At 42.5% G+C, this 23,957-nt stretch overlaps 1 protein-coding gene across 7 annotated transcripts; it reads right to left on the bottom strand.

Moving 5' to 3' along the window:
* Window positions 1-483: 483 nt before the first annotated feature.
* Window positions 484-23,102, bottom strand: nme7 (NME/NM23 family member 7). Of its 7 annotated transcripts, none has more exons than XM_080472902.1 (13): window positions 22,785-23,102; window positions 22,538-22,618; window positions 20,066-20,167; window positions 19,200-19,366; window positions 18,131-18,241; window positions 17,421-17,471; window positions 17,051-17,258; window positions 16,807-16,912; window positions 11,797-11,861; window positions 11,039-11,107; window positions 10,706-10,807; window positions 1,395-1,502; window positions 668-792 (listed from the first exon to the last, which is right to left on the bottom strand). In XM_080472902.1, the coding sequence occupies exons 2-13, from the start codon at window positions 22,538-22,540 to the stop codon at window positions 760-762; spliced, it is 1,125 nt and encodes a 374-aa protein (XP_080329028.1). In that variant the 5' UTR covers window positions 22,541-22,618; window positions 22,785-23,102; the 3' UTR covers window positions 668-759. The 7 variants fall into 7 exon arrangements, with proteins under 7 accessions (XP_080329027.1, XP_080329028.1, XP_080329032.1 ...); XM_080472906.1 differs by lacking the exons at window positions 22,538-22,618; window positions 22,785-23,102 and adding exons at window positions 21,039-21,114; window positions 22,619-22,650; XM_080472905.1 differs by lacking the exon at window positions 22,785-23,102 and adding an exon at window positions 21,039-21,114 and having other exon boundaries at window positions 22,538-22,650.
* Between the last annotated feature and the right edge of the window lie 855 nt (window positions 23,103-23,957).

Here is a 23,957-nt window from a genome sequence, read left to right on the forward strand (position 1 = left end):
CTCGTCTTATGTCAGCTTCAGTGGTCCAAGGTGTGTGCGCGTGCGCTCGTGTCCATGTGAGTGCGTGGAGTGTGTGTCAATGTGCTCTGACTAACTGAAAAACTAGCATGGTACTCTGAACCCGTAAGGCCCATGTTTAGGTAGTAAAAAGGCTGCGCTCCATGGATTTACCCTCCTGTTTTGTTTTTTTTTTGTGCGCGCGCGCGTTTCTTTATCCAAGTCGGCTGCGGAAGGATACATTTGTACACGTTTTGTTCACCTTTTAGCTGTTTAGAGTTGGTTTGATGACATTTCTGTTTGATACTCTTACATCTGTTCATTCTTAATTCAGTAGTGTAGAGCTTTGTGGGTCCAGCCTAGAAGACTGTCACCTCCATGGAAACAGTGGCAACTCAGTGCTTTGAAATCTGTTTTTGCTGGAGACATCACGTGACGTGATGCAACTTACTATTGAATGTTTTAGCCATGTTCATGGTGGAAGAATTTTATATTTATGCAGTTGTACATTTTTTTTTTTCTTTTTTTTTTTTCAAAGTGTAATGTGTGAATTCAATACCAAAGTCGCTGGTCAAAAAGTTAGAACATCAGAGGCAATGCAGTATCCCGTTGTTTAGTTGGTGTGAAAAATACTTAAGTCAATGTTGAAGATCAAAACATTTGTCAGGAGTCTGCTCTTGTCACTTTATTTAATCTGCATAAGGCTGAAACAATAAACATAAAACTGAGACAACTGAAGTCTGTCTGTGACCTCTGAACTCTTCATCCGTCCATAATCTTGAAGAAATACTGCACCTGGAAAAAGAAAAGTCAAATTAACACTCGGTTCATTGACGGCATTTTACTGGACAGAACTTTATGGGTTTTTTTAAGTCCGTAATCTGCAGGCGTTTGAGAAAGTAAAATGTCACAATTGCTGTCCTTTTTGTCTTTGTCAAGGTTAGTAGGCTGATATCACAATCAAAAAGTTCACACAGTAAATCCTCCTCTGCTCAAGCCTCATTCTTGGCCACCGTGTTCCAGTCAGTCTTGGGAAAATGGCAGCTCAGTCAGTCACAGGCTAATGTTTAACAAGGAGGCATTTGTCCAGGGGCTGGAGATCAGGAGTTTTCCTGAACAATGACGCTCGATGGGTCAGACCCACTCCCTGGAAAACAATGGTTTTGTTTCAAATTCCTCCTGCCACTCTTGTTCTCTTCAAGCCCGGCGTGATCTGAGGCGGCCGCGGCCTACAGAGCGGAGTCATGAGACCGGGTAAAGATGCCGCTACGCAAGACTCCAGCGTTTCATTCCTCTTTTGTTCTTGGCTGAACGCGGGGTGGTTACTTATGCATGGATCCCGAGACGCGGAGGGAAACCTGTTGGCGGGATGAGAGGAGCCTCGTGGCGTCACCCACCTCCAGAACGCCGTCCTCGGGGAGGTCTGTGCAGTGGACGGCGTTTTTCACTCGGTCGCTGCCGTAGAGCGCGCGCAGCGTGGCGGGACGGAGGTGCCGTGCGATGTCCTGTTGAATGAAAACACGGCCATGTCAGATGTGCAGCGACCTGTTGGCGATCAGCCGCCAAGGTTTTTAAACCACTAGTGTCCAGAGCTGAGATTGTTTGGGGGGGGGGGGACTGAACATCCTGTTCTGCTGCGTCGCTCTCGCAGAGCGATTAGTCAGCAAACCAACATGTGACCCTGTAGAGGAAGTAACACAACACTGGTACTGTAGTCAGAGAAACATTTTCACTACTATGTACTCGCATTTATACAGTTTTACCATTAGTTTTTTTTAATAAGTTCAGAGCCGCTGGATCGAAGGAAGAAACTGCAGACAACATTTTCCACTCCACACGGTCCCGGCTGCTCGTCACAATAATACGTTTGTGATGAAGCGGAAGCCGACAGAGTCGTCTTTATCAAACTATCTGGAAACAATATCAGCTTTATGAACAGTGAGAAAATATCACCCGTTAACCGAACAATCGTTTTCAGTGTGTGAGGAGGACCTCAGCGCTTCTATGTTTGAATTTGCACTACTAACAAATTCTCAAATATAGAAAAGAAATGAGCAGAACTCACTGCAGTCTGGACTTTTCTGCAAACACACGACGTCTTTCTGGTTTTGTTCACCGGTTAGTTTTTAGTGCTCCGTCAGATTGTGGTGGTTTTCTGTCGGTTGAGTTGGAGCAGATGAACTCGACAGCGTGAGTATGACACATGAATCTTTTCAAATGTGGAAGTACTGGAGAGGATTTTGAAACAACTGGCTTCCTCCTTGTGTCAGTCGCTGTACACCAAGTTTCCATTTAAACATAATGCAGTTGAAAAATAAAAAGTTCTATTTATATCTTCAGGCGTACAAAATTACCGAATAACTTTCAATTCAGTTCAACCAGTGCACATATGGATCCATGTTGTCGGAGTTTTAATGCTCATATAGAAAACACACACTCCGCCTTGTTTTGTTCCTCCATCACACTCCCAAGGTCAAAGCTGGGCTCTGGTGCCCTCCATGTATCCAGGAAATGTTGCCCTCCCTCAGGAGCGGCCCCACCACGGAGGAGGGGCGGCATGTGAATAATTCAGTCACCAAGACGACTGTTTACTCCCCAGCTGCACCAGTGTTGCGTAACCTGTAGTAATATTTGACACGCTGGGAAAAGCTAATTGAGCGATGGCGAGGCGTACGGCGCGGGGGAAACGTGCGCGTTTGTTTCTCCTCGGATCGGATAGCAGGCAAATGTTTCCGAAGACGAGTTGTTTATCCTCCGGTGGTTTATGAGCCTGCACACAAAGGGCAGGGACAGGTTTTAGAGTCATAAATCTGACGGGAGCTCTCCTCATTGTCTTATGAAAACAAAAATCCACGCCTGGCGTCCTCTTGTTGATTCAACTCCAACGCAGGACGACAGGAAAAGGTTGAACGATCAAGGACTACAGGAACTACGAGCCAAACTGGCTTTGTAAAATGTGGTACTATATTCCTCTCTTTACGAAACCGCCAGGTTTTGAGATTATGCAACTACTAAGTCTAGTGGCAGAATTAGCACAGCTTCAAAATATTGTCGACTGGGTCCAAGATGACGGCGTGTTTCAGAAGTCAGATCGATTTTATCCTGACTGAGAAAATTCTCTCCTCAAGTCACAGCCAAGGTTCATCACGAGGATAGAAAATAAAAAGCCGTTTAATATTTATTTAAAAAAGGTCTTTGTCTGATAAGTATCAAGAGCACGAGACCAGGATGTTCCTGGATCTTGATTTAAATGTGAAGAATGACTTCACAGGTCGGACAATGGTGTCATCCAGCGGCCAGTCATTACAGCATCACAACTCAGAAGCTTTCCTGGAGCTATTTTGGCGACGACGGTCCACAAAAAAAATAAGAACAAAGAAAAATGATGGAAGTAGGTTCTTTTAAAAGGAGAGACTCACACACCTGTGGGCTTCACCTTTAATCTAGTTCCTGTTCACATCATCTCCTGTCTGCCAAACAGATGAAATGCGAAAGTCACTGGCAAGTGTGGAAAGGCGTCGACACATCTGAATGCTGGGAACTGGGAAACTCCCACTAGGAGTTGTGTAACGTTCTGAAGAGCTGATGTCACATCGTTCAACACAAGAGCCTTTAAGAAATGTCCTAATGTTGTACTAAACAAGAGATGAGCATGATTCAATGTAGTTACAGCTTCAAGAAAAACAAAGCCTTCACGTTTGTCAATGTATAGAAGTGATGTTTATCGGCAACATTCACAGTACAAGCATGGCTCCGGCTGCAGAAATGCACTTAAACACTTGAAGGAGTCCTTCACGAATCTCCTAATCAGGTTATCTTTAGACAAACTTTAACTGTTGATGACTCAGAACCATTATTTGGCCGCTCGTATAACTGGAAGCATCAATTAGGTTTAATCAAGAGGGAAGAAGAAGAGAGGAAGCCGCTGTGGCAGCTCTCCTGATTCAGCCCGTCACCGCCACTACGAGAGGAAGCAAAGTGCCACGTCCAGCATGGAAGGCTGGCAGCAGCCCGACTCAGAGTCCCGTGCCACATGAGACTGAAGCCAGCGAGGGGAGGGGGGGGGATTTACTTAGCGATAAAAGAATTCCTTGCAAAGAGCGGCTCTCTGGTAATTACATTAGCTACCCATGAGTGACCTGCCGTCAGTGTTTAATTTGATTTTAAGGAGTCCCATAGTGTTACCAGGCCGATGTTCGTGTAATGACTGCTGGCTTTTGTGGATGATAATGGCTGGAACACAGTGACCTGGCCGCCACGTGACCGTCCAGAAATGTCTGATCCTTCACTCCGCCGCCTACCGTCCCGCCCTGCCGACGTGAGGGAGACACTGAAACGATGCATGGATGTCACTCCGTGTTCTCAGCTACACCCCCGCCTCGCCAAACGTGGAGACGTTGTGAAAAGTGTGAATTAAAACCAACCAGTCAGTGACGTGTAAAGGATCTTCAATGAAAAGCCAGGCGCTCACGCTACATCAATGATGACAAACATAGAAGTACTTGTGCAGTGAGGTTGTGTTTAATCGCAGGCAGTTCACTTCAGCACTTCTACATGCTGGATCACATCAGGCGTCTTCTGGGTAAAACAAATAAAGCCTTTCCAGGGAAAGCCGGAGCTCCACGGCAGCACATGCTGCTCCAACACCAGTTGAGCACCAGTGTCGATCCCCCGTTCTGTGGATCTGACCCGAGTGACTCCACTCGGAGGAAACTGTACAGAGGACAGAGGACTGGATTGAAGCGCTCAGTGCTAAACCACATTCTTCTCTCAATCCAGCAGCGTGTTTGTGAAGAAGGAGTCCGGCTGCTAAACTGGGCGACCTGCATTTCAGACCCGTCACGCACTGAAGGGTTTTCACATGTGACTGGAAATGATGAAATCCCACATCGAGACAAACCCTGGGCTCAAATTAGGAAACGTTCCTCAGTTTCAGTGTTTGAAATGTTGTCTGGTAGTCTGTAAAACGTACTACAGTCAGAACAAAGTGATTTACACTATACTGCCTTTGGTTGTTATTTATATTTTACACAGACTCATACCTTTGTTTTGCAACATGATTAGTTAATATACAAAATCTATTAAAAAGATAAAAGTATAAACTTTTGGGGGCTTCTAAATACTGTAAAAGACTAGTCAGAGCTTCTGATCAGTTCCACCACTAAGAGAGAGGTCCCTAGAGATAATATAAAAGCATAATACCTCAAAAATCAATGCTAAAGCAGAGTTTTTTCCAATATGACAATGCTTGGCCTCGTGTGACAGGAAGTCCCGGCCAATTCGATTCGCCTTACATAAATAAACTGCTGCACGGGCATAAAATGTGTGCGACCACAATGCACTGCGGACGTGCAGCCGCTGCTTCTGTTAAATTGCGGATTGAAAAGGGGACTTCAGAGAACGTGCAGCTCTGTGGGAGCGAGTGGAGGCCGGCTTACAGACGACCGTTGTCTCTTTCCACCCTGGTACCAGGAAACATCACAAGACGGAGCGCGGTCTCATGACCGAGCCAACGCAGCGCACGGCAGCCGAGGGTGCGGAGGTGTGACTGTAAGAGAAGTGGCCAGTTAATGGCATTAGGTGTCCTGCGCTGCTTGTTCACGAGTCGTTTCAGGAAAACACAAACACCGGATTTTAAGTGGGAACTGTGTTTGAGGTCGGCGGCTCCAATGGGCCATCGCGCGCTCGTTCACACTGGACCTGTACCGTTTCTAGATCAGTCAGCTGGAGAATATCAATACTCTATTCTAATAACAAACAACCGACTCTTCACTGCATTTTCAGACCTAAACACGCTTTGAACTCTGAATGGTGTCTGGCTCCACATTTAGGAAAGGATTTTATTCATTTATTTGTTGATAAAAAATAAGAACGGATGAATATTTATTGGTTTGATTCAGGAAAGTGAGGAGATCCTTTCAACTCAGGCACCAAAGAGTTTTCAGAACTCGCTCAAGACCAAATCTAGAGTTCGGTCATATTTATATTTCTATGACCTGTGTAGAAGACAAACTGAAGGAAACCATGTTAGAGGAGCGAAACCTGTTGTGTTCCTATGATTGATGTCTTTTTCATGAACAAATTCTCCTGTTACACTAACAAGTCATACACAGTCCGGCTACATTTCTGTTTTGGTCAAGTCCTGTTATGTATGTACAGCGAGTACACAGTTTAATCTGGGCACAACCCATTTCATAGTTTAACTTTATGTTTTCACTTTTATTACAGTCATACACTAATGTTGTGAAACGATAACAGGACTTTATGAGACGTTCTTGTCATTTAAACCTAAAAACAATTAAAGCTGCTGCTTTGATTGTTAAACAAACTCCAGTGAGACAATGTACTGTGTTGTGCAATGACAGAGAGCTTAATGTTAAATATAACGAAAATAGGAAAAATACACTAACAGTAATATGTAATAAGCATAAATGTAAGTTAATTACATGACTGTACTACTAGAGACGTTTTGATTTTCATTAAAATATTTGTTGAAATGTTTATATACATTTAACTGTAAATATAATATACCTAAATTAATTTAATAACCACAAGTCAAATAAAATACAACCAATAAGTCCATTTTCACAGTAAGATAAGAACCATTGAAAGCGTTGCACTGAATTTTATTCTTAAAAATACACGACTATGATTTTTGTCAGAGAGGTTTCTCTTGAGAATCCGGCAGCAGTCGACCAACACACAGCAGCTCCTTCATAACTTCTACTCTCCACAAAACATGTGAAGTGAAGTCTTTGTTAACCAGTGCTAAACCTTTCTGACCGCTCCGTTCACGTTGTGAGGTTTGTGTGAGCCACTCTGTCATCCCGATAATCTGCACAGACGTCACACGCTCAGTCCTCCCACATCCAACTGAGCTCTGTTACTCCCCAAACCATTGCTACATGGAGGACAACACGGTCGGTCAGCGATCGTATCAGCTGGCCTCCAAGTTAACATGCCGTTCTTGTCCACAACGTTTCCTTCCCTGGGCTGAAAAGCTGAACTCCACTCAACAGCAGCCGAGCCAACGACGGCTCAGATAAGGTCAATGTAAGAGGTGCATCATGTAGAGCAGAGCTATGTAAGGAGATACTAATATCATACTAATGCACTAGTCATTAGAGTAGAGATATTTACATTACGATTATCAAGGAATGGTGCAGACACTCTTTTGAAGGTATCAGACTCAGACTACAGGTCAAACAGTGCAGAGGTATAAAAACCGTTAATGTCCTGTACCAGAATAGAATATTATCGATGCTCAAACAGTAATAATTATAACTGGATTGTTGGAAATCATTTTAATACACATCACTTTGCAATTTTAAAAAGTTTTCAGGACGACAATGGGATGGCGACTTCTTGATTTCAAGTCATATTTAATAGGCGTTGTATTTAATGCATCCAGCTATAGATCTCTAATGGGCACTGTGATTTCTCGGAATATCTAGGAAGTCCAGCCCACAGCACATGGTAATCGTAACATTGACAGCCTAGTACGTGGTCCGTGTTTGCACCAAATGAAAGAACGAAACCAGATGTTTGATTTATCACATTTGATGTGTTCCACCTTAGTCCTAAAATAGTGATCAAATCAAACAGTGAGATTCAAACCAAAGCATGACAGGGGAAGATTATTCCATTTCTCTACATGTCGTTTCATTCTATCAAATGGCGGCTAAACGTTGGCTGGAAACATCCGATTAAATTAGATTTCACATGTATGCCAATTGATAACTGGGTGTTGTAATAGATTACACAGAGAGATTAATTCTAACTTGGAAAAAATCACTCAACATCAAACCTTGCAATAATTTGATTTAGATGAGGAACTCATACAATAAGATTTAATATAACTTTAACAATAATGTATCAACAACATATCAGTGGATTTCATGCATTTCCTGGCCCACATCCACACCAGTCAGACCCACACCAGGGTCGCTTCTACCATCGTAGAGGTTCCACAGACATGACAAACAGAAGTGGCGACACAAGACCAGAAGTCTTTCAACTGAAGAAGCACAGTTAAAGGAAAGTTCCGCCATGGCACCACAGCTGGGAGGATCACAGGTATTTCTGTGTGGGACAGTAAAAACACTGAGCAGTCGTATTGTAACACTGAAAGATGGCGACACGGCGATGCAACGATTCGCACCGTCACCGCAGTGTTTTCTCCCACAATTGTGTGTCTGTGTGGTAAAAATGGTAAATGGATTTAAGGTATATAGTTTGTCCAGAGAAGGACTGTTTACCTGCGGAGAGTGTACCCAATGTCAGCGGGAACTGACTTCACTCTGCAACCCCGAGTTAGATAAAACAAATACCCAGGGTGGGAGGGAGGTTGGATAATGTGAAAGGAGATACAATCTCCAGCACATTTTGTTCACTGCCTCTCTGAGTGGAGCCTGCAAGAAACCAAACCAGAGGCGGATGTGAATAAGGTAAATGAACAGAGGGTGGTTGTCACGACGCCGGTGAGCAGTGCATGTAGCTACATGTGAGCTGGAAATCATTGGCGAATTACAAGACACCCCCCCCCCCCCCCCCCCCCCCTCCCCAAACCCGGTAAGCTGCCGTTTCAACAAACAGCCTGATTGTGATCTGGCTGTTTGATGTTTAAACACAGACTGTGATAAATCTGAAGAAAGATCCATTACAAAATAAGACTCACAGCTGAGTCACGAGCAAACGCCACATTTTCAGGGGGGAAACGGTGCCGGTGTGTAATCGCTCATTCTTATGGTAACCGAGCGGAGCGTCATTTCATTAGATTTCACATCACGCAGGAGCACAGCCCCGAAGCTCCGGCTCCACAGTGCTCAGGTACACACACACACACACACACACACACACACACACACACACACACACATGCATGCATGCAGGGATTCACACAGACGTGATTCTACGAGTTCAGAGGACAATGACAGATTCATTTCCTGAAGACTTGCCCTCACCTTGACTGTACATACATGCTGCATAGCCCTCATGTCTTCCCCTTGAATTTCAATGAATGATGTTACAGTCCCACCAGGAAGACCTGCACACCGTCTAGTTTCCCACAATACAAGAAATATGGGTTGAAACAGTAATATTGACATTTCCTTCAAATTCAAAATAGGTATAATAATGGATATATTGAAGTGCACGAATGTGCTTTCCATGATCATAATAGTATAATACATTTCTTACATTGTTGACAACAATATTTTTGATTTATGATATAAACGCTAGCAATAAAAAATATTTTTTATTCATTTTACTGACTGCAAGTCTGAGGATAAGTCGCATCTGTCAAATAATGTGTCACAAAGAGGAAAAATAAACATATATAAGTGTCATTAATATATGAGATGGATTTATTTTTCTCATTCTAAGATAGAACTGCATGTTCTATAATCCTTGTCCAGCAGCTGTGGTGAATTCTTTTTTGAATCGTTAGTTCACATTTTGCTATGTAATGTTGTGCTCACTGACTAAATACGGCAGGTTAGTGTGTGGTACTGTAGCAGCACACAGTCATACGGTGCCATCTATTCATCCCAGAACTAACTTCTGACTTTAACTCATCATCTTTAGTTGCATAACCACATAAAACCCTTAAAGTTTAAATACGAGTCCCAATGTTTCATCTTAGGGCGAAACAAATCTTCTGTATGGTCTAACTCAGGATTCATGTGTCTATTATCCTTTTGATGTCATCAGATTTTCACCAGTCGGCGTTCTAAGTCCAATACTACCACTTCAGATTTCTTCACAGGAGATGGTTAGCATTGAGCAACAGTTAGACAGCCGTTAAAACACAATCATGATCTGCGTCTGAGACAAAACGAAAACCGGGATTCTAGTGAGGCTCATAGGCGTGCAGAACTACAAGACAAAAGCAGCGCTGACATGACTTACCACAAAAAATAAATTTGTCATTGTTGTTACTCAGGCTTGAAGAGGAAGAGGCGCCATCTTCAGATCAATGCCAGTAAGATAAAGCAGCTGGTGTTGGATTTCTAAAGGAAACCACAAACCTTCACACTGGTAAACATCTAATGTTTGGAAATGTAAACTTGTATAAAGGCCGAGGTGTCTTATTTTGTCTCCAATAAATTAATAACAAGTTTATTTTATTGTAATATTTTTTGTTCTTTATTATTCCTATTTTCACATCTTTGTGCAGTTATGGGGATGATGTGATGTCTGACTTTCCCCATGTGGGATGAATAAAATCTCATCTTATCAGACCACATTATTTCGACTTTGGTGTGTGAGTTACATGAGAGGATGATTTTCTGTAAACTGGATGGATTGTTAACTCTGTTTAAAAAAGATTGGTGCAAGTACAATCATTTGCAGATGAATTATTAATATTCTATACAGACACACACACAGAGCCTGAACCACATTGAGCTCGTGCCATTTTTGATCACCGCTTCACATATAAGTCTTTATATACAGTCACAAACTGTTCGACTTCTACTTTCTCTCTAAAGTTTATTTCATGCTTCATAAAGTTCACGTCATAGACTTTCTACCCCAAACATAATCATTTCCATTTTGATTTCTACTAAAGAATTGAAATAAAAAAGGTGGGTGAAAAGCTTCTTCTTGACCCAGGATGGTTCCCTCCCTGAAGCCCACAGAGGAAGCCTGCCCCACATTTCACACTAACCACTGCCACAGAAACACAGAGAAACAAGGAAATACTCACGGGATCAGATGGCCCACAGAATTCTCTAAACGTCTTGGAAACATCTGTACCATGGATCTCAAGGACCATGCACGGTCCAGAAGACAATTCATTCACCATATTCTGAAGAGAGGGAAAAATACATGAAGAACCGTGGTACTGAAATAGACCCTCAGATAACAAAATATACTGATAGGTCAACTTCAAACAGTGAGCTTCTGACAGAGTTTGTCATATCTTTTGTCACTTGTCCAAAGGCTTTCATCAGTCTCTCTCTGACACGCCATTTGTTTTAGTACAATCAAAAGTAGCATTGATGCAGTGATGGCACAACAGTGTGGTGTTTACACTCACAGAATACTCTGGCACAATGCCCCTGTACACTTCGTAGAATTCTTCAGCATTCGCAGGCTCCACACTGAACTGAGGGGGGAAAAAAAGAATGCGGCTTGAAAAGAAATCTGCAAAGTGGAATATGAAAATCTGCAGTCTTAGAAATGAAAAGATAACACGACCATGGAATTTTGATGAATCATATTTCAATCTATGGCCCGGTGCATGTGCTCCGAATCGTGATCTCAGCCGAGAAACATCACCAGCTAATGGACATTAAGTCCCATCATGTGCAGGTCACTGCCTGCTTCACTGACGCCGACTTCAATCTTGAGGTCAGGAAAAATCACAGGACGCCAATGCAGTGCACGTACGCGATATCTCCTCTCATTTTAGCTGTGCAGCTTATACAAGAAGACAGAATGATTAAGTATTGAACGATTTAAAAAAGTTACTAGTGTTTAACCAGTAGCGGTAATGACTAATCCACATAGAATTCTGTGAGATGAGTGTGTTTGTTATTGCGAGATGAGGGTCCTTTGGTGGAGGGAGGCTGGGACCTGCGAGCTGCCTCTTAAAAAGCTTTTTATTCCACTTTGATTCAAGTAGCTTGACATGCAGCAAGGAAACAGTGGAAAAATTGTCACCTCATGAGTCAGACTGGCAGGGTCTGGTGTGTATGTGCATCAGTATTACACTGCTGAGATACGCCACAATAACATCTGAGTCATGTTTTAAGAGAGAAAAAACTGCAACAATACAGAAAAATAAATCTTTACCATCTGTAGAGCCGAGATTTGAAATCCAGCCTCTGATATGGAGTTCAGGATCTTCCCCATCAGCCCTGTGAACACAACAAACACTGTTGGTATCTGGAAGATTTTATGAGCTTTCTTTTCAAGTCTACACACACTGATAAGTGAGCAGTTTAGTGCGACAATAAACTTCTGAATGCTGCTCAAACCAAACAAGCTCAGCTGCAATCAGCTGAGCCGAACCTGACAACTTAGTCAAAACGATAGCAATTATGACCGAATGAGCTATTAAAGCCATGTCAATGCTCCTGTTTGCGAATGCATGTTATTCTACGGCGCAGTGACCTCAGAGTGTCCTCTGGGGAAAGAACAGTGATTGTCTTACAGATGTCCTGTCTATTAGCGGGGACATTATTTCTGTCCAGACAAACAGAGATGCGGAGCAGCACCTCTCGCCACTGTGGCTTTGCATTATTGTAAAAATGGCACAGCTGCAGGGACGAAGGTGCAACAGTGACAGTGAAGGTCAGACTGCAGCCGACACATAATTGAACGGGGGCGCCAGTCTCAGTAATCTCAGTCTGACATCCTGATAAAAAGCAGCTCGTGCGCTCGTCAGACAGGACATTTTCCATTAATTCTGACCGCCGCTGTGTGCGATCGTGACTTTCATTTTGGACCAGGTGACGCAGCAGGCGCCTGTGAATCTGCGCCCGCTTCAGTCACAGCCTGGCTGTTGTATGAGACGAAGGAAGCTCCTCCTGAGTGCTCCGCGCCCTCCCGAGGCAGCAGCCAGCAGCATGCCGAGGACAGGCGTACACTCGACGCGGCTCCCTGAAGCAGCTGGTGCTGTTGCTAGGAGATACTATTCTGGGTGCCTGGCAACAGTGGCTTCTCTATTCCAGTCATGTCTGGTGCATTTTCAGCCACAACTTCCTTTATCATGGCAATGATTGGCTGTGTCCATTACACGTAGCCGGCACGTAAATCAGCTTCTTAAGTGACCCTCAGGGGAAATCCGAGAGAGCTATTTGGTGACATTTGTCTTTGAAAGACTCGTGGTTCCACTTTTGGCCTCAGCCGGGCAAACCGTGCAGACAGCCTCACTATTTATGGCTCAGACCAAATATGTCACATCACGTCCAAAGGTAAACACTGTGGGGTGACAGCAAAACTGTACTTTGAGCAATTAATAGTCTCTTTTAGCCACACAACTCCACCTGTTAACCTGCAGACGACCTACAAAACTCGTCCCATGAAAAGTGAGAACAAAGATGTGCCACAGGCGACACCGCAGAGATGAAGATAATTGAGATCTCTGGAAACTCTTTACAACTTGAGCATCAGAAGACAAAGAGTAAGCTGCCACTTGTGCAGCTGACAAGCACACATGCCAGTGACTGATCTGCCAGCTAAACAAACATTTGCTGTTAGAACTTGCAAGGTTGCATCTTTGGCTGCAGTAGAAATACTACAATATGAACACACTTCAAAATAATTGATTGTGAAATGTAACTCGATTAACAGCTCCTTTGAATTTGTTGACATTTTGCCCTTTGCAATGTGTAAACAGGGATATGCTCAAATTCCCGGCATCACCGGGTTGAATTAAGAGAGAGGACGAATGGATTGCTCTTCATGCAGCCACCATTCGTCTGGTTGACTCCAAAAACCTGTATTTCAACTTCTGCTCTGCCACCAGTCAATAATAAAAGCTTGTAATTTGACACCAGGCCCACTATCTTGTTGGTTGCCGTTGGGCCTATAAAGAAATCCATCAACAAGTCTGAAGCTTTCTCCTAAAAGATATTCTTAAACCCTTCCGGTTTCACAGGTAATGTGAATATCCATCATCTCATAGTAATGCCCTGTGACCAGGGTTGGGCTGTAGTAAACAGGAAAGGAAAAGATTGTTTTTGAGGTGGAGGTGCTGAAAGCAGGTTGAGTGGAGCTATAAAAGTCTGAGATCCAAACTGTGTCAGAATATCTCAAATACTTGCAGGTGTCAAGGGAACTTCCTGCCTGCAGTGGGTAGTGACATCAAAAACAAAACAAAAGTAGACTGCTGATCTCATGAACCGGTTTTTAACGGTACAGGACTCCCACAAAGAAATGATAACTGTCAACGGCACTAAACATTCACTCAAAACTCGACACTACAGCATGAATAATATTTAAAGGGATTTATTGCGACAGTTGATTGCAATTTTAACAATGCCCAGCAGGCAGTCTAATCAAATCAGAGGGGTTTTTTGGGGGGGGGGGTTTTACGAGGAGACTCTCTAAAATATTCTCATGGCAAATATTGGAACGTGTCATGGCAAGAAAACTTCAGGTGTTACCAACATAAATTCTGGCTCTGATCCATGTAGGTGTGGCAGGATGTCATGCTCGTGAGCAGACTGCCAGAGTCTTAACACACACACACTTGTTATTTCTCCTTCAATAAATGAATGTTGGATGACATCATTTCTACAGCTCTTGTTCAACTGTCACGAAGAAAAAGCTAATTTCATCCACGGTGTTCTAGCACTGGTTGTTTTATTTTATTCCATGGCATCGTGTGGGTGTTTGAAAAGGAATAGAGTCTGCAGACGATCTGGAAAATGCAAAAACACAACCGTGTCAAATGAAAGTGTGATTAGTTTTGCGGAAATTAAATGATTGAAACTGAGCAGATGGTGGCGCTAGTGGAAAGGTCAAAGGATCCCTGCAGTTACAGTGACCTTTGTGTTCCTATAAATAGCAAAGATAAAAGAGCGCCTGGTCCAAATCGGACAACAAACAAATGGTCGCCGAGGACAAGCACTTCAAGATCTAATCAGGAGAAAGAAATGACATCCATTTCTGTGGGGCCCCGGGGAGCTTGTTGATTCTAATGTGCTGTGCCTGGGCTTACACGTCCAGCCTCTCCTCAGTCAACAACCTTCTGTGTGCATACTTCAGCCCTGTCCTGAGAATTTCACATTTCACAGGTCAGAGCTCCAGCGGCATGCTCCACCAACAGGGATCAGGGCAGGGATTTGGAAAAATCCAAAGACAAATTTGGTTGCTATGTGGTGCTATTGTACGACACAGGGACATTAACAGCGGCAGGAGGGAGGCAATATGCTTGACAGTGCATAGTTGCAGACATTATTGACAGTCAAAACAAATCAGTGAAGGTATAGAGTACATAATAGACATGTATGACGCTGGTCTAAATCACTTCAGTGCATGATTATTACATGAAGAAAGTCTGCGTAATCACAACTTTTATAAAGGAATGTCTTTGTCAAGGTGGAAAAACTGATGTGAAAAGTATGCTGGACATCATTTTTTTGTATGATTTCAACTAAGCATACAATTTAGTTATCACACATCCTAAACTCTTTATTCCTGCTTTACTGTGATAAAAAATGTCCGGATGCTTCTGGGATGTGAAACTAACCAGAAACTCAATGACAGAAGTGTAAGAAGGTTGAAAGTTGCAGCAGGACATAGAAAGAGCTGCGTTGGAAAATTGTGGAGTGCTGCTTTCTGCCTCTACAATACAAACTATTAACAAAGCAGGACCACAGCCATGGTGAACAGCACGACTGAGACTAAAGCAACAAGTGATCAGAGATGCTCGTCAGTCTTTCTGAGATCATAATCTATCACACATAAAACAAAAGCAGAGCTCTTGGAAATGCAAAACATTTCCTTCATCACAGCCCATTCAGACCGCCCTACCGACCGTGCATCATGCTGTAATGTTTGAAAGTCCAAGAATGCAATCTGAATAATACTGCGCATTTCAGAGAGAAATGTTTGAGCCGAGATCTCACGCCGGGCAGCACAAACATGTTGAAAAGCAAACATAGAAGACTTGAGTCCTGAAATAAAACCAACGAATAGCCTTTGCAGAGAGATGAAATCTGCCACTGAAAAAGAACTCCTGTACAGCTTGAAGGAGGAGGAGTGAAGCAAGACGCTTCAGGATCAGACAATCAGGAGTCCCTCACTTCTCTGTGGGGAGTTTCTGTCACTGTACTCCAGTTTAGGTGTAATATAAGTGACCTTAAATCTTAAATCAGCTGTAGGTGTCAGAATGTGCAGCTGTGTGTCTCTCTGTTTGTCCTGTGATGCACTGAGAACAATATGTGTGAGAATATGTACAGAGGACAAAACATGGGGGCTTCAAGCCACACGCTGGCCCAACAGGTCCCATCACCCCCCCCCCCCCCCCACCACTCTGTTTACTGGTTCTACACTGTGTATTAGCAATCACATAGGAGAGATTAGTGAAACAGAAAGGAGCAGAGGAAAGGGCCAGACCACAGTTTCCTCAACTTCTAAAAGGCAACGGGCACGAAAGAAGGATATAAGTGAGCCACATCACATGAAACGCTGCAGCCCAGCCCACGGAATCATAACAACATCATAAAAAAGTGGTTATGCACTGAAGCCAATCAATATAGTCCAATAATAGCTTCTCAAAACATCCTGATTTTGACTAAGAGATGTATTCATATTTAGCAAGGAGAAACGAGAGGGCTGATAACTAGGAATTACAATCAAACTGAACAGAGGAACCTTGGGAAGGCACAAACATGCTCACTGAGGCAACTGCAATCAGGGGTAATCAAGGAAGTTGAGGGATCGGGGGGGGGACACGAGAGTGGCACAAAGGACACTGAAGTGAACAGTCAGGCAATAAGAACCAAGGTAAGAACTGAAACCAGGACAATATAAAACCATGAATCACAGAAAACTGGAAATATGTTTAACTTGTGGCTCGGCTTTCAAGATTACTTTAAATATGATCTCTCAGGAGAATGAATGACATATACCTCTTCCAGGTAATACCAAAGACATTAACATATACTATTAATGAGTACAGATTGATTTGGTGTTTATTAAGGCAAGAGGGCTGTTTTTCTGGTATCGAGTACCTTTGCAAATTGGTTGGATTGTAGCCTTTGGATTCTGTTCTATTACAGAAATAGAATTTGTCACCAGCACTGAAAGTTCATAATTCCATGGTGTAAAAGTGCAATATGTGAACCTTACCTTCCGATACGGCGTGAGGTTTGATAATGCAACATGTGCAGTCTGTAAAGGTGGCTGTGTTAGAGAGACAGTGGAAGGGTGTGGAAGGGAAAAAAAATTCAAGCTCCTATGGAAAGAATAAAATAAGAAATAGGACAAAAAAAAATAAATGTTAATGCCACGACTTGTGGAAATGCAGGTATTGAGCGGTTAGTATGCATGCACACATCAATAAAGTCTGAAGAGTTCAGTTTAGCGTCCTCACTCTTGCTGCTGCGGCGAGCGAGTCGGAGCCATGTGCAACATTTTTCATGCCATCTGTTCCAAACTGGGCACGAATGCTCCGCGGCACGTCCCTCCGCCCCACAGCGCCGTCTGCAGGTCCCAGGAGCTTCCTCCAGATAGACATGGCCTCGGCACCCATCAGCTCCATGGCAACCACAGGGCCCGACGACACAAACTGCACCAGGTTACTGCAACGACGAGCAACACTGATGGAAAGCTCAAGGAAGCCGGCGTTAAAAGTGCTCAGCTCTACATGATGATCATCATCATCATCATCACGACCGCTCTTCAGGTGGCAGCCAGTCATCAGAAATCTCCACATCCAGCAAATCATTTACAAAGGTACTCACTTGAAGAACGGCTTTGACTGGTGTTCCATATAAAAGTCTGCCGCTTGGCTCCTGTAGTGCAAGAAAAAACCATAAACTGAGTTAATCAGTAGAAAAGTGATCTTAAACATGAACACAGTCACTGATGTTTCAGCCTTCACCTGTTAAATGATTATATTAGGATCGTATTCAGAGAAAAGGTCTTTTAACAGCTTCAGAAAGCTGTGCAACACCTGTTGGATCCCTGTATTGAAATGATTAGATGCAAACCAGTAGAGATCTGTTGACAATGATAGGCAAATGTAATGCTTTAGCCACATTGTTCCTCAATCAAGTTTACTTTAAGAAAACATGAATAGTTTAGGAGATAAATACTCTGTATGAAACCTTTTAGGTTTTTCAGTGTCAACAAGTTCCTCTTAGAACTATACTTACAAATCACATAGAGTTTTTCTCACTATAAATCCGGGGCCGAGTTTGATTTGGTAGCAACGATTACCCCCTGAATGAGCGCCCAATAAAACAGTTTGCAGTTAAATAACTGCCAGCCTTGTTTGCCCCTCGGTATGCCATATGTTCCATATGTGTGAGAAAGCAGAGATGTCCCTTCTGTTTAAATAAGACGCTGGCACCTAAACAGCCACCATCTTGCTCCTGGAAAAGAGTTTGTATCCGATAGCCCAGCTATGGTAGTGTTATTAGGACCTCTGTGTAGTGAGTGCAGATTTTACCATGTCAGCTTTGTCATTTTAGCTTTGGTCACAATCAAGTTGGAGGAGTAGATCAGTTCCAGGATGTCTCCGATCTTGGTGACTACATCTGGTTTTATCAGAGCAAGAGTTCTAGGAAAAGAGGAAGGAGAACATTGGATGGCATCGGATATCACAGACAACCAGAGGTAACTGAACAAGGGCAGACATAACAACTTTTAGGAAAGCAACAATGCCTTCAGGTTTGTTTGTGACGTGCAGAGCTGGGAATGGTCGTTTTTCAAATACGGGCCAGAACAAAAGTAGAGCATAGAAGAAACCACAAGTGGCCACCAGGGGCTTAATCAGTCGTGGTGGATTTAATGAACTGAGAAAACACCGTCTGAATGATATCTCACTTCTCAATATTTGCGTATTCCTGGGGAACTGATTGTTCTGAAGGTGTGGAACAAACTCCTGCCAGGTGACGTTGATATCTAAAGCCAGTGGTTAGGAAACCTCCTCAAGAGAAAGACGGGCCATCAGACATTCAATACTGGTTTATGGGAGGAAAAAAATTAGGACCTTTTATGCCAAGAGACACGACGAGATCAAAACTGGAATAATTCATTTCAGTGGTCGAGTGAGATCAACTCCAGCTCAGCGTAAACCTCAGCTGGATAAAGCTGGACGGGCGGAAATGTTTTTCTGCAATCAACTTTAATCTCTTCGCGTTACTTAAAAAAACAAGAACTACACCCGGCCAAATGACTTCTTATTTGTGCGAACACACGTGTGTGGTGGCCGAGAGGTGGGAGAAGTGACCTTGTGACTGTGAGCTCACAGGTTTGAAACCCATCGCCGACAAGGTACTTCTAGTACTGTGAGCAGGGCCAGTGACACACAACTGCTCCCCAGAGTTGTACTGCAAAAGAACCCCACTGTTCCTGGGATGTGTAGTTAAAGTTAACTGTTGATAGGATAGGATAGGATAGGATAGGATAGGATAGGATAGGATAGGATAGAAAAAAAAAAAAAAAAGAAATAATTCCCCCAAGGGACCCAATAAAAAAGTAAAGTAACAGCTATGACATATCCTAAGCGATCCCACCTTTCTTTCTTGCTGCTGAGTTTGTTTGCCGTGTACTGATCCCCATACTCGATCAGATTTAGCTGCCGTGAGAACACGCTCACTCGGTTCCCCACGAATAAGTCCTCCTGGTGGATGTTTTCGTATTTGGTCCTTCTCAAAAATATTCGCTGGTTCTTCACATCAAACTGGGAATTAGAACACACACATCAATATTTATACGGGGAACAGCCCATTTAGTTTGAAATAAGAAACGGTGCTAATAAGTCAGGAACAAACATTGTGAAGATTTCCTTCAGCATCAAATTGATTCTGACAAAATCAAACCCACTGTATTGAAGTTAACATAAGATTTGTGTTTTTCCCTGCAAATCTTCTCTTGCCCCGTGATGAATCTTGATCAAACTATCATCACGAATTAGTTCCAAAGTTTAGATGTATCAGAGGATTCCATAGGGGTCAATAAAGGAATATCAATCCAGAAATCTTACTAAAACCAAGATTTATTAATGAACCACATTTCAGTATTATTTGTGGCATGTAGTGTCTGCATGGAGATTAAGAGATATAGTCAATACAAACTGAATGAATCAAATTGAAATGAAATCAGTACAAATTAAAATGCATCAAGCCAGGAGAGAAGCTGGAGAAGTGATGAGTCAGAGGAGACCATCAGTAGAATTTGGTTGGAGTGCAGCGAAAAACACCTTCAACACTCAGCCTACTTCTCAGGAAGAGAACACAAGACAGTAGAAAAATATAAAATACACGAGGCCTCAGACAAAGTCTGTGGGATTATAATAATGTATTTAGAACAGCTTTCTTATTTTACTTATCTAAAAAGGAGGCCGTATTGAGGAAGATTAATTGCTGTAGTCGGTGCTCACCATCTCCACGGAGCCATCTTTAGGGTAGAAGAACAGTTGGTAGCGCCGCACCACAGATGCTGTTGCGTCGTACCACTCGGCAAGAAAAGCATAGCGATCGTCCTGAAAGAGTCCAGCATAGATTTGTGCCACATTACAATCAGTCCTGAGCTTCCAAAAGGACAGTGGGACATTCATGTCTGTCTCAACCAACCATAAACACAGAATATGAAGTATATTTGTTTACGTTAAAGACAGATCTAATCATGAATTATTTCACAATCATCATTAAAGGAAGAAAGAAGAGGATGATTAAAATTCACATGTTCAACTATGAGTCATAAGATCACATCTTCAATGGTTACTTTTGTTTATCCAATTGTGCCTTCATACCTTCATGTCAGCTCTGATTGTGAAACCAACTTGCAGCGACTTGCAATATTAAAGTTAGGCAATGCAGTTCAATGAATGTCAGATATGTATTTGTTTTTGTCAGAGTGGTGTGAGCCTCGTCATTTTTATTATCACAGACTCCACAGGTTACTTCAGGGCTTCTGCCGACAACAGATCTTTGAAAATCTCAATGGAAATTGTACAGCTTGCCACCAGCAATTGGTTGTGACTAATCAGATCATTTAATTTCTCATTATTTACCCCATCAACTAAAAACAATTACTGGCAGCGGACACCGGCAATCATTTGCTTGCCCCGTTTCATCGTGGCAATATGAGTCGTCGTTTGGCCTCCGGCATTTTGCATGCAGATGGTCGCCACAGTAGCCTTCCTTTTCTCCCCCAGTCCAAAGTCACAGAAGTCAGGGAGATGGAGGACTCTGTCATAACCATGGGGGCGAGGGTGAACCTGAGGGCAAACTGTCCAGGATGCCTCTTTGTGTCTAAAAGCTACAACTCGTTGGATAAAGATAATCAATAGTGGTCTCTGTAATAGTAAGCTTTAAATTGGTTCATGTTTCCTGAAAACGACACACTTTTACCCAACAACAGGCAGTCTGCTCAGCAGTGAGGCTATTTGTCAGGTTCCTCTGGTGCACATCTTACAGCTCACCAACCCTACCCAAACACAAAAAAAAATAATCTTCCATTTTCTGCTAATACAGCAAGTGAAATATATTTGAAATAAGCTCTGAAGAAGTTCATGTAAAATGTTGCTTGACGAGTCAATTAATTTGGTTCAAGAACCCCCATTTTTTATTTTATGCATTTAAAAGACTTTAATATAACTGTTCAATCTAGATTTTGAAAAGATTTGTTTTAATTTTCACTTCCTTGGACAAGGGGTGTTTAACTAACCTTAATTCTCAGGCCAAATAAAACCTTTTTGGTCTAGAAGAAAGGCCCAAAAAGTGTATTAATAGATGACTATTGAGAATAATTAACACTTCCTGGACTGTACAACATCACCAGTCTGCAACAAACGTGTTTTGTCATCAGTTCATGTTAACAGTATGGATGGGATGATTATGTGAATTTCCAAGGAAAAGGGTAGTCTGCTTTCACTCTAACAACTTCCTGCAATGTTTAATTCTGGGTCTGATTATTGTGTTATGTAGTATTGCACTTGAAGTCTTCTTTTGTAACTTTTTTGGAAGCGTTTTGTATGAGAGACCAATAGTAATGACAGATGAAATGAAATGAACCATATTTAATCACGCTCATTTCTCATACGTTTCAAGTGAGAACTTAAGAATGGATACGGTGCAGGTTGACTTTTTGCACAATACCAGCTGGATACAATGTCATTATCTACAGTATGAAGCAAGGCAGTGTGGAGTGTGTTGGTAAATCACATTTCTTTTTCATGGTCTTACCCAATGTCAAAACGTAGGTGCCGTTATACTTGGCATTGTTTTGTCAAGGACAGCTGATTTGCAAAATATGCAGTCTGTGTGTGTGTGTGTGTGTGTGTGTGTGTGTGTGTGTGTGTGTGTGTGTGTGTGTGTGTGTGTGTGTGTGTGTGTGTGTGTGTGTGTGTGTGTGTGTAATTATTAACCTGGCCCTCTACCACAACAAAATATGGGCCCATGGAGACGAGAGTCCCAGATCCCATGGTTGTGCAAACATGTAAACAGACTGTCACTGGTGAAACTACTACAGTTATTTAGAGAGTAAGTTAAAGTGATAAAGTGTTATGTATGTGACCATGTTTATCTGTAATACACCATTTGATTTGGAAGCTGTGTTAAAAAATAAAGATACCTATTACGCTCAGGTTAAAATCGAATATATAAACAGTATAGTGCGAGAAACGTCCTTTACAAAACGTTCAATTTGCAATAATAAAGAATAGCGGACGAGCTTTAACGGTCTCCTCAAACTACTTCTCAATCAAACTTAGCTCTTGTTTAGGTCTATATGTCGGCGTACTATATGTATACTGCGATTGTAACCTGCTGTTTCCGAACATAGAATCAGTTCTAACAGCTGCCACACTATATTTACAGCCTTTAATAAAATTAGAGGGTTTCTGACTCACCATTTTTAACCAAATGAATAACTTTACAGGACGTGGAGTCGCTAAACGGTAGCATCCGTTGTCAGTTGAAGAGGTACCAACCTGCGAACAATGCACGCAGCCATTTCTCTCTCAAGACCGGAAGTCACGTGTCCTTATACATTAAAAAGTTAAAAATTCTTTTTTTTTTTTAATTAATTTATATAAATCATTACAAAAATAAAGGGGGAGCACAAACACACAGTCATTTATATACAAAGTAAGTTACTTAATCTCTTGTCCTTTGTCCTGTTCGGCAGCTTTGGCAAACAATATTCACACTACGTCGTATAAAGATGACTTCCGGTGTCAAGAGAGAAATGGCGGCGCTCCTTGTTTGCAGGATAGAAACTCTTGTCTTGAGGTACATCCGAGGAGTCCCTCCTTTCTAATTTCGTATTTACTTTAACTTAACCACGTGGATGACGTCACTGGGTTAAGAAAAGACATAAGGAGGTTAACTCATGGACGGGCTTCCTAACCTATGTTCCAAACCGTCGGACCGCACTTTCACTATGTGACGTAATAATAATGCGACGGCGGCACAGATGAATGACATCAGCCGTAGTGAAAAACTACAAATGTTCAAAAATGGACTACAGAAAGCGCATTTCTAACACCCCGGTGCCTCTAAACGCTGATATAATGTCAAATATCACATGGTTTCAATTGAAATCAAAGGAAATGAGGCTACCAGGTGAATAAATAACCAATGCGAACTGAGAATAGGCTGTAAAACAAATTTACTTTATTGTGTTTATTTTACAACATCCGCATAACATTCATAGTTGGGATATTATTTTTAGATTATTTAAAGTTGTTCAAGGCAGATTATTGCATTGGTAATTTAACATGATCTGCTTTGAGTCATCCTGAGTTTCCCTGAACGCTCCGATGAGCGGGTCCCTTTAAATATTGTTGCTGCATGAAATTGTGGGGCAGCATGATCTGGTCTCCTTTGGTAAAGGATGCGTCAGTGGTTCCTATGCTTCAGGAGGTTCTAAAGGACACACTGAGCCTCCTTTCCTTAGATTATTGAGAATTAGGACGTTCATTATCATGGCCGCCACTTAAACACTTTCGAGGTTAAGGAAAAATAGATAGGAAAGGAGATAGGAGGGACTATTAGGGTGTACCCTGGTTTGCCACGCTTGGTTTCTATAGTAACTGTTGTCACCATATGGTTGTCACGAGCCGAGCCGCGTTCAAGGATCTGCGTCATGTTGGTAGCTTTTCATTAGTACCACAAAATCAACCAAACAAATTTACCAGCATCTCTCTTACACCAACTGTTTGAAGTTACACCACGTCTGGAATATAACACCAGCCCCAAAATGTAACTGGAACCCGGAACGCACTGAACAACCTGTGGTGCGTCCATATCTGCAGCTTTTCCACTTAT

Source organism: Lipophrys pholis (genome assembly GCF_963383615.2).
Source record: "Lipophrys pholis genome assembly, chromosome: 10".
Classification (NCBI taxonomy): Eukaryota; Metazoa; Chordata; class Actinopteri; order Blenniiformes; family Blenniidae; genus Lipophrys; species Lipophrys pholis.